Source organism: Heloderma suspectum, chromosome 5 (assembly GCF_057233095.1).
Source record: "Heloderma suspectum isolate Gila_16-S chromosome 5, 16-S_ref, whole genome shotgun sequence".
In the NCBI taxonomy this organism is placed as follows: Eukaryota; Metazoa; Chordata; class Lepidosauria; order Squamata; family Helodermatidae; genus Heloderma; species Heloderma suspectum.
The window spans coordinates 180128835-180140484 of NC_139462.1; the positions used below are offsets into that span (position 1 = coordinate 180128835).

At 39.8% G+C, this 11650-nt stretch overlaps 1 protein-coding gene across 4 annotated transcripts in view; it reads left to right on the forward strand.

Moving 5' to 3' along the window:
- OSBPL3 (oxysterol binding protein like 3) overlaps positions 1-5386 on the forward strand; it is a 160574-nt gene extending 155188 nt beyond the window's left edge. For 3 of the 4 annotated variants that reach the window (XM_084858548.1, XM_084858549.1, XM_084858550.1), the window contains one exon: positions 546-5382. In XM_084858548.1, the coding sequence (XP_084714674.1) occupies positions 546-642 (97 nt within the window). In that variant the 3' untranslated portion in view covers positions 643-5382. Of the gene's footprint in view, positions 1-545 lie in introns of all 4 variants that reach the window. The other variant, XM_084858547.1, reaches the window with a different exon arrangement.
- The last annotated feature ends 6264 nt before the right edge of the window (positions 5387-11650 follow it).

An 11650-nucleotide genomic window follows, 5' to 3' on the forward strand; every position in this document is an offset into this window, starting at 1 on the left:
TTTGTTTTCTTATGGTGGGGTGGCTGAAAGCTAATTTGGAAATGTGTTGGAAGAAGCAATGAGCCAAGAAATAAGTGGGGAGGCACACGATACATGACTTTGCTGAAGCTAATCAGGTTTGGGTCTGGTTTGTGCCTGGATGGGAGACTGACAGTGAATTCCCTCTATGCCACTTCCAGTTTGCCGGAATAAAGCAGGGGATGGATGGATAGATAAATAAATAAATAAATAAATCTATTTGGGGAGAACATAGCATGTGAGGTACCCCACAGAGAGATCCAGAATCAGCACACTGAGGAAGTGCTGTCCCCCTGCAATCCTATTGGCAGAAGTAGGGGCTGCCTTGAGGGTAGTGTCTCCTGGGTTTTATCCAAAGTAACTTCTGCTAAGTGTGGCTTGGGGGCGATCCTTGTTAAAAGGGAATTCCAGGTATTGTAGCCCTTTCCTCCACCACAAAACTGGAAATCTTTAGAACCAAAGAGATAGCAGACTTAAGACACCCATGTTAGCAAGAGAACAAAGATGCTCTGTTCACTGTTTGACAGGAAATCTGCAGATGAATCCTGGGTCAGCAATGGAACCTACCTGGAACTTAGGAAAAACCCTGGTTTTTCCAAGCTGGATAATCCTGTTCTGTGGTGAAAAAGGACAAGACAAGAGGACATTTAGCTATTGTTTCTCTGATTATAATTTATAAGGAAGGAAATGCTGCATATCACGTTGATCTTCTGGACTCCTGCTTGATTTAGATTTTTGTTACTTTGTTCTGTGTCTCTTTTGCTATTTTGATAGTAGCCATGATTTGTTCGAATGTACAAGAACTCTAATTTTCTTTACATACGCTATTTAATAAACAACTGATGAATGTTATCTTTGGGCGGGGGGAGAAGAGACAGACGCTTTAACACTATTTTTCCAAAGGATAATGCAAGTTCAGATTAAATGCCTTATCAAGTTGCGTGGTAGACAGTACTGGCCAGCAGACTTCAGCTGCGCTACAGAAACTGAATGGATGCCACTGATTCCCCAATATGTCAGTAAGCTACCAAAGCTGAAGTGAGTTTATTTATTATGTCTCTTGCCTATGATTCCATCTCGCTGCTGGAGTCCTCCTGAGGGTTTTTTTTTTAAAGTAAGAAATAAAAAGAGATTTAGTAACTTAATATTTGTACTCAGATGACCTATTCTAAGAAATAGTATTAAGCGGTAGTAGTGTGATGGATCTACTGCCTTACAAAATGGGCACAGATGCTTGGGAACTTCGCTTATGCCTCGTTGAAAGGAATGGAAGTCGAACCATTGCAGACTTCAGCAACGCTTGCACAGTGGATGTTCCAAGTAGACTGTGTCCTAAATTTGTACCATATTATGTATATGGATAATGCTGTGTAGACCAAACTTTTAGGGCACAATCCAACAGAAGTTTAATTGTGATTTAAATCTCATTAGAATCGACAGGATGGGAGTTAGTTGCAAGCAACTATGTTTTGCTGGATTGTACTATTTGGTGAAGTATAACACCGTTCTTCTAAACCAAGAATGTGGATAAAAATGACCAAATGAAAAGAAATATGGTTCTGTTTTTAGCTTGAGCAAAATCTTTACAGAGCGTGAGCTATTCTTTATTTTACTCCCCTGGCTTGTTTCTAAATCGAAGATCCTGCTGGACAATAGAAAAACCCTTCTTTTTAACTTTTTGCAAAGTAGCTAATTGTGTTATGAGACAGATGTTTTCTGAAATAAGATTTTGGTATTTTCTACCTCTTCTGAGCAGCATATTTAATATCTTGTATTTAAAAAAAAAAGCTGACCATCTGCCTTAGATAAATGTATGGAATATATGATCTTCCTTTAACTGTTTTATGTCCAGGTAAATATTTGTCTTGCACTAAAATGGTTATATGTTTTTCCTATATCCTTTGTATGCATTCTAATATCTTCATGTGCATACTTCAGCATGTTGAAGCAGGAATCTGAAGTAGACAAACTGCATTCCAGAATGGAGGTAGAAGTCGTTTGGTTTGTTTCTTTGTTCAATCACAGTTTTACTACAGAATCATGATTAACAGGAAGCACGTACTCAAAAACATTACATTCTAAAACACAGACTTGTTCCATAAGCTGTCAGATCTGTTGCTTACAGTTAGAAGAGGGAAAGTTACTGGTTTACAGTGTTGGATGCTTTCTTCTGTAAATTGGTAAAACATGTCTTCTTGGTACATAGTACATGTCTTGCATCCCAGCACTATATGAGGACATAAAATCCATTGATTTCAGGATGCATATGGAGCTCCTCCATGGGAGGGCTCCCCAAATCACTTCTGTGCCTCTGCACAAGTATTTCTGCCACATGCTTGGAGCTGTTCTTTCGAATAAGTGAATTGGGGTGCCTGTGCAGGTGGGATTCTTGTGTGTATTATAGCAGCAAGAGACATCCAGTTCATAACTAATATGGCTCAATTCAAGGTGTGTGAGGAAAGATCTCACATCGTTGATAACATGCACAAATCACAGTACAAAACCCACCAGCCCGATAAACCTAAAGATGGCATAGTTAATCTGTTTATTTACAGATGCAATTCAAGGCAATGTTGAAATATAAAAAGCAAATAACAACTTTGCATAATCTCCAATTTACATATGCCTATGCAGTTCCCCCCCTCCCTTTAAATACTGGACTAAATATAGAAATTCTCGCAAAACTCTAAACATTCAATCTGAAAAATCTCTGACATCAGTTACTAACTCTTTAGTTTATTTTTTATAAGATCATACATCATAATAATATCATGTCTCATTCAGAACAAGAGCCATATGCTGTCTTATTAAAGCGTTTAGAGAAAACCATACCCCTTCATTCCTATTATTAAATAACAAAGCAATTCAAGTTGGCGGCAAAGGAGGAAAGCATCTGCCTGCCAGGGTGAACGATAGGAGGTGGACTTGCCTCTTTTTTAAAAAAAAATTGCCCTCCCTGTGTCTGGCGTAGGCAAGGGTTCTGATAGCAGGACAGCCCAACGGGGGAACAGAGTAGCTTTGGATCCATCTGATCCAAAGTTGCTCCTGCCCCACTCCCAGAATGCTCCATTTGGGCATCTAACACTGCCTATCACTGGTGAGAAAATTACAGGTGATAGAGTTATGCCCACGGAGCTTTCCTCCAGAGTGGCCACCTCCCTCTCCACTAGTGGAGGGGTGCTTCCGTTGCATCCTAACCCCATTGGATGGCCATCTACCTGCATTAATGATTGCCCTAACTGACACACAATTCTAAATTTTCTTTTTGCTCCTATCACCTTGTATTTGCGTAACAAGTTACTTCCAGTGTCTCACCAAAATCCTAATTTTAATCAGCCCTTCTCTATTTGGCAATATGTCACAATGATGCTTTTTTTGTTGTTGCACTAATTAATATTTCCTGTGCTTTCTTGTAGCTTCCTTTAGAACTGGTCCTTCTGAATAATTTGATATAATTATCATTTGGTTTTTTTTGTAGATTTATTTATATTATTTATTTTGATTTTCCACACAGAAGTCTTTCTAAAATCCTTCAGTATTTGGACAGGTTCATCACATACATATACAATCAATTTGTTTATATATCCTCTGTTGCATAAGTCCATTCCCATGCTTACAATCAGGTAAGAATGATTGTTTAATTTTGCCTTGTACCTTCAGAAACTTCTCTGATTTGGATGCTTGGCTGCTGCTCTCTATGGAAGCGCTAGTTTCCTGTCTTTTGCTGCGTTGTACAGTCTGCACTCCAAATGCAGTTTTTAAAAATTTAATGTAGCTTTTAAAAAGAGTACATTCATGAGCCAGGAGCTTCCCACAATACATGCATTAGTATTAGGGGGAGATTTGTGCTAATTCACATTAGTGCTAATGTGAATTAGTGCAAGTGGAAGAAATTCTGGTAAAAAAAATGGATTCTGTCAATGAGCAGAGAATGGAACAAAAGACACCTGACAATTCATGAAACACAGATGGAACGGATTTAGCAAAATCTGTATACCCCTAGCACCAAGTCATCTCACTTACAATATATCTGATATTGTTTTAGAGCACTTACAAGTGGAAGGTTTAAGTCATATACCCGACTACTGCAATTCAGCACTGGGCGGGCTGCCACTTCCCTTGCTGATTACAGCTAGTCCACATGGACTTATATGGTACAGGAGGAACAGCAACAAGTCATACACAAACTCAGTGATGAAGGTGCCATACTCCAGTCCATTCAAGTGTGTAACTTTTTTTTCTGAGGTAGTTCCTGTTCTGAACCCACAACCTGCCATCTAGAAGCATCCTTAGTGTCTGTAAGTTAAACATACATCCAAATCTTGGTGTCAGGGAAGGAATAAACCTTCTATATTGTACATATATCTTTCCAGTCATGTTCACATCTGTATTTGGTATATTAGAACAATGTTTTGTGGACAGACTAGTTTTAATTGGCAGGTGTAACTGAACTGAGGATCTATTTATCAATTCATGTCAATCCCTCAAACTACAGAGTACAGATCTAGGGCAAGTTAATTTTTATGAAAAGAACAGATGGAGTTCTCTGGATTCAGGTCATGGCTGACTTTTTACCACATATGCTACATATCTAGATAGCTGAACACCCTATTGTATTGTGTCATTTATAAAAGCATGGAAATGAAATGCATTCCATTATTATTCCACAAAACCAGGAGCTACAAGCGCTTTAAAGGTGTTCAGCAAATACTTGGGGAATTTAGGGGAAAAATTCCCCAAGGGAAAAATAGGGGAAAAAAACTAGATCCAAAATACATGTGAATTTGAATTGACAGTTTCTAATTAGATTTTAAAACAGTGAAATTGTAAAGTGTGAATTTGGATATCTGATGGGTTCTCAGCCTTTCTGAAGTTCAGAAGATATTAGATCTTGAAGTCAGAAAGCTGATGACAAAGTATGCATTTCATTGGGATAATTTAAAATTAAAAGAAACTGGACTTTTCGTTCCAGTACTCTTATTGCAAGATAAATACTTTATTAGCCAAATACAGATCCCCATGGGGACATCACAGTATACTAACGTACACAACAGCCCCCTAACTTGGAAATGAAACAAATGGGAAAGCCCTTATTGTCGGGGAGATGGTGCACACCAGAGTCTCTCACGCACACACCCCCTAACCTGAAACAGATCACTGGACTGGGGTATCTAAGTACAGTGCACTTTAAAAATTTGAATATATAAGCCACAAAGAGATTTTGAATCTGAAGGAAAATATCAAGTTATTACACTACTATTATTGTTAAACATTTGTGGGATGATAATCCTTAAATGGATTTTTTTTTTTAAATGTGTCTTGAGGTGGTTTACAACAATTTAAAAATGCAACTAAAAACAACCCATATAAAAAAAGATAAAGATATCATAGAAATCTGCAATGGATTCAAATGAGTTCATATTTCTATGAATATGACCTGTGGAGTCCACAGCGGACCATTTTTTCTGAGACTTGCTGACTGGTTTTTCCCTTTTGGGGTTTGGGGAGAGTTGTGCATTAACACAAGTGTGCATTACCACACATCAGCCAGGACAGCTAGACTGGTGGGGATGAGGGAGAGGGCCTTTTCTGTGGTGGCCCCCACTCTGTGGAACTCCCTCCCTAGGGAACTCCGTCATGCCCCCTCTTTAATGAGCTTCCGTCATGCATTAAAAACGTTGTTCAGGCAGGCATTTGGGGTGGGTTAGGGTATTTTAGAAAATGTTTTTATTCTAGAATTTTATTGTTTTAAACTGTTTTATTGTATGTTGTACATCGCCCAGAGTGGCTGGGTGACCAGCCAGATGGGCGATTAATAAATTTAATAATAAATAAATAAATAAATAAATAAATTAGTGCTAATGCACACTTGTGCAGATGGGCATTGTTGTGGCATTAGTTAGCTTCACTTCATTTACACTAGCCATGACTGCTAGAGTTAGTGATCTTGCCCTCTGGCTGTTAATATTGTGCAAATACCTTTTAATGACTATTCAAACCATCCCCTCAAAGGAATATTAAGAAATTATATCCCCACCTTAAGGTATTTAGGATGAGTTTACCTGAGTTACAGTGCAATCCTATACATGTTTAGGCAGAAGAAAGTCCTACAGCTTCCAGCATTCCCAGCCAACTGTACTGGGAGTTGCTGGGCATTATAGGACTTTGTTCTGTCAAAACATGCATAGGATTGCACCTTTACGTACATAAAACAGCTACATCAAACAGTGTAATACAACTCTGAAGTAACAAAACATGATTCTGTGTCGAGGTAACCCAGATGCTGCACCAAGGAAAGCTGAAAGGCCTGTTTTATGTCAGTCTCCACTTTTTTTTTCAAACCGCCCAATATGAGAGACCCAGATCTAATTTGTTTTACCAGACGTCCATCTCCCCACACCTCCCACTCTTTCTGATTTCCCTCTTCTTTTTCCTCAAATGACTGCAGTCTGGGGAAGAATAATACCAAGGATACTGTTGTTGCATAACCCAGTTGTGAGTCCCAACCAACCCACTAGTGCAAGACCATGATGTAAACAATGCGCATTAAGTATATTTGCATATATTTGCTTATTTTTAATGCTTCATTTTTGTTTCTGCTGGTCAAAGAACTATGCAGGGGACAGAACATCCACCACTGGAAATTGTACTCTGCCCCTCCTGTGCCTTCTAAAATTTCATCAGGCTTTCCCTAGGTACTTTCAAACCTATCTTCAGCTAAAATCCTATACCCACTTACCTGGGAGTAAAGCCCAATGAACTCAATGAGACTTATTTCTGAGTAGACGTGTATAGAAATGATCTGCCAGTAGCCTTAATAACAAGGATCTTCTTTTTAAAAGTTTACACACACACACACACACACACACACACACACACACAATGTCCCAGAACAAAATTCTTCTTTAGTGTGGTGCAAATGTGGAATTCTAGCATAACTGTATTATTCTTTGAAAGAATATTCTGAAATTAACTCTGTTGTGTAAAGGGATGGCTTCCATTTTAAAACTTCCCTTTTTTGTCTTTCCCTTGAAGATGGGAATTGTTTGGCCAAATGCAGAGCAAGCTCATTGTGATTTTGCAAAGTGTGCTTGTTTTTCTGAAATTAGTATTCTGAACTATTTCTGTTCTACACATCTGGAATCAGGCACAAGAATGGGATACCTGAAATCCTCAGGTCAGTTTATTATTTTAAAACAAATGTCCTCATGGGTGTGAGGAGAGGCTGGGTAAGGGAGTATTTCCTGAGAGTTTAGACCCAATAGTAGGGCGGGGGGGTAGAACCCCAAAAGTGCACCTCCTGTTACCTCTTTCTCCCACCCCAGAACCTTTGTTCTCCAATCCTGCACTGCCTTTCCTTTTTCACTACCTTTTGAAGAATTCAAAAGTGCCTGTTTTGCAGCACTTCTGGTAGTCTTCCTTGATGCAGACTCTCCATTTCCTTTTCAAAGAATTTTGAATGCTAGGGGTTTTTTTGGCACAACGTGGGTGAATTTTGCCCTTTCTGTATTCAGACAAATCATCTGCTGCTGGTGAAGTCATACAAGATCCCAATGCTGTCTAGAAGTTGTTTTCTGTACCACCATTTTTGATTATCTAAGCAGCCTGTTTGATAACCTAATCTTTTGTCCCTATGTCCATATATATATATATATATATATGTGTGTGTGTGTGTGTGTGTGTGTATGTATATATGTGTGTGTGTGTGTGTGTGTGTGTGTGTATATATATATATATATATATATATATATATATATAACATCTATACTGAGTTAAGGTACTTAAGGTACTGCTTTTCATACAAGTAAGGCTGACAGAGCATTAGCATTAATGCTGGTGTAAGAAATTTGCTGGGCAGGACGACTTGGAATAATTCTCCAGTGCCAGAATTGCTGCTAGCTTGCTCTAAGACATGGCCATACCTTTGCTAAATTGGTCCTGGGTGTATCCATTGACCATTCTAAAATCAGGTGACACAGAATCATGCATCCAGCTATCCCAAGTCTTTTTTAATTAGAGAAATTGCCTGTGCACATGACATCCTTATGGCATGCTTGTTGTATGCTTTATAATATGAACCTCTCCAGTTTGGGGCTGGTACAGATTTGATATATTGGATGTGTAGAACTCCCCTGCCTTTCCTCTTTGTCTAATACTCTTTAAGTTCACTGTTAGCCTATATTACAGAAAAACACAGAAAGACAGAAGTTGTTTCAATTTGAGTAAACTTTTATGGGAGGTTGTTTTACTTGTATTTTCTGTTATAGTGCAAAAAAAAAAAAAAAAAACACCCAGCAAGTGTGAAGAAGATGGGAGGGAATGTCTCCCTGCTTTTTAAAGACCTTTTTTAACATTAAGAAGGAAGGCAAGTGCACACTAGCTTTCTGTTTGTCAATAGATCACAATCTGTACTACAGTACTTTTTGTTGTTGTTGTTACTTAGAGCAAGCATTTTTCACCTCCTAATTCCAAGAGCAATATATCTACTGTTGTTCTCCCTATCCCTATGTAATTGGCATATTATCTTCTGCACATTTCTAAATTGTCTTTTGAGAAATGTCACATAGGGTGCAATCCTATGCATGCTTAGACAGAAAAAAGTTCTACAACTCCCAGCATTCCTTAGCCAGCAAGGCTGGCTAGGGCGTGCTGGGAGTTGTAGAACTTTTTTTCTGTCTAAAAATGAATAGGATTGTGCCCACAGTCTTTTTTCATTTTACCTTGCACTTACTGTGGAGCAGCTTTCCACAACCTGGTGCCCTCCAAATGTGGTGGACTACAACTTCCACCACCCCCAGCCAGCCTCATCATTGGCCTTGCTGGCTATGGATGATGGGGGTTGTAGTCCAGCACATCTGGAGGGTGCCAAATTGAGAAAGGCTGCTGTCATGTGCTTTTGAGAAGCTCCTGACCTCCCTCAATTTCCAGTGATCCAGTAGGAATTGTCTGTAATTGTTACTCTTTCAGAATCAGACTGATCCTTTTACATTTTACATTTCAAAAGAGACTCTTACATATGCATGCTTGATCTGCTGCAAAGATTTGATTGTTCAGATGAAAATCTCACAACACACAATACATTTTAAAAAAATAATGGGAAGATATTGATTTGAACCTGCTGAAGGACTGTCTCTTACCATTACGGTTAGCCTCACGTTACTGTCGTATTATGGGGCTATTGTTTTTATAGTTGCAATATTCTTGTCTTCCAGTTTTTGTCTTGTTTTTTTCTTTTTATATAAGGTACTGGCTGTAAACATTCTGGATCATCTTATTGTGTCAAATACAATGTGTGTTATCCTTGTAACCAATTTAGCTAGATGTTAATAAATAGTATATCTCAAATATGCTGCAGTCTGGGTTTTTTTTTTAGTATTCCATTCTTGGTATGCCTTCCAAGTATGCCTTCCAAGTGAGCAGGATAGTTGGAAGTCTGATGCATTGTATTTTCATGCGCCTGAGGCTATGATAATTTTATATCCTGCCAGTAGAAAATGCTGAACTGTTTGCTGTAACATCTGCCCAATCTCCAGATTAATGAAGCAAATGAGAGAACATGCAGTAGAAATCCCATGCCACAACACAGATAATAAAACTCCACAGATTTCACATGGTGTATGATTGCACCCAGCCTTGTAAGCTTGCAGACGGGCTTAATTAAGTTGGAAAGTAGCCCTGACAATGAACTGCAGTAGAGGGATCTGCGGGCCAAGATAAACCCTTCAAGTAAGACACTCCTACTGGTTTTATTCCTAAATTGTCTAAGGGTTAAATTACTCCAGGGTAACAGACTGATTTCTAGAAATAGAACTTCCAAATGGCTCAAACAATGCTTCACTGCCTATCATCCCAGGTGTTTTGTTTTATTGTTCTTGTATTTTATGGTTTAACTCCACTTTATGACGTGCCAAGGCAGCTCCAGCTATTGGGTGGTATAGAAACAGTATTTTTTATTTTATTTTATTACACATTTTTATACCACTTTATGGCCCTCACAAGAGCCCCCAAATGTAGTTTGTGAGTGAAACGGATGGAATGAACTAACCTGATACCAGCCAGGCAGCATGACTGACAGGGACCAGCATGAATTGCACAGTCTACACATCCAGCTCATAACAGTGAGTGCAAAGATGTGTCCTGTCTCATTCCCAGGGCATTTTCTGTGCTTCCCATTGTATGCTATGGTGGGCTTGATTAGCCTTTCCCAACCTGGTGCCCTCTGGATGTGTCAGACTACAACATCTATCATCCCCAGTCAGCAGGGCATTCCTGGTTGGGGGTTATGGGCATTTTAGTCCAACACATCTGGAGGGCACTAGGTTGGGCAAGGCTGGTCAAGATGCACCCTTCAGTTTCACAGCATTGAGCCAAAGCTCAGACAGTACTGCTCTTGTTGGACAAAGCATTAGGGCCACACCAACACGGCTGGCTTAGTTTCCAACACGTCTTTGGGAGCCCACTTAGCTTATTCTGAATCATGCCCCTGCCCTCAAATCCCCCGTTGCCTGTTCTTTAGTATGCAACCACGCTAGTATTCCATCAAGAGCCAACCTCACCAGATGGGAAGGAATTTGGGTGGAGTTATTTTTCTTTAATTTTGCAATGTTGTTTCATGCTGCTGCCCACAATGTTGCTATCGCATCCTGTATTACAGCAGTTGTACCCTATCCCAACCCACAAACTGAAAGAGGGCAATTTGAAGCACTGGCATAGACATCACACCGAAGTCTCCTCATTTGACTTTCAGTGGAATTGATGAAATGCCATCACTGAAAAATATTGTTTGGGGCAACATGGAAGCTGTCTGGGACCTTTGGTCTGTTGTTGTTGTTCAGTTGTTCAGTCATGTCCGACTCTTCGTGACCCCATGGACCATAGCACGCCAGGTCTTCCTGTCCTCCGCTCTCTCCCGGAGCATACTCAATTCCATATTCATTGCATCAGTGATGCTATCTAGCCATCTCATCCTCTGCCGTCCCCTTCTCCTTTTGCCTTCAGTCTTTCCCAGCATCAGGGTCTTTTCTAGAGAGTTTTCTCTTTGCATCAGGTGGCCAAAATATTTGAGCTTCAGCTTCAGTATCTGTCCTTCCAATGAGCACTCAGGGTTGATTTCCTTTAGGATTGAATGATTGGACCTTCTTGCAGTCCAGGGGACTCGTAAGAGTCTTCTCCAGCACCACAGTTCGAAAGCATCAATTCTTCGGCACTCAGCCTTCCTTATAGTCCAGCTCTCACAGCCATACATTACTACTGGGAAAACCATATCTTTGATTATACGGACCTTTGTTGGCAAGGTGATGTCTCTGCTTCTTACTATGCTGTCTAGGTTTGCCATAGCTTTCCTCCCAAGGAGCAAGCGTCTTTTAATTTCATGGCTACAGTCACCGTCTGCGGTGATCTTGGAGCCCAAGAAAATAAAATCTGTCACTGCTTCCATTTCTTCCCCTTCTATATGCCAGGAAGTGATGGGGCCAGATGCCATGATCTTTGTTTTTTTAATGTTGAGTTTCAAACCAGCTTTTGCACTCTCCTCTTTCACCCTCAACAGGAGGCTCTTGAGATCCTCTTCGCTTTCTGCCATTAGGGTGGTATCATCTGCGTATCTGAGGTTGTTGCTAATTCTCCCGGCAAT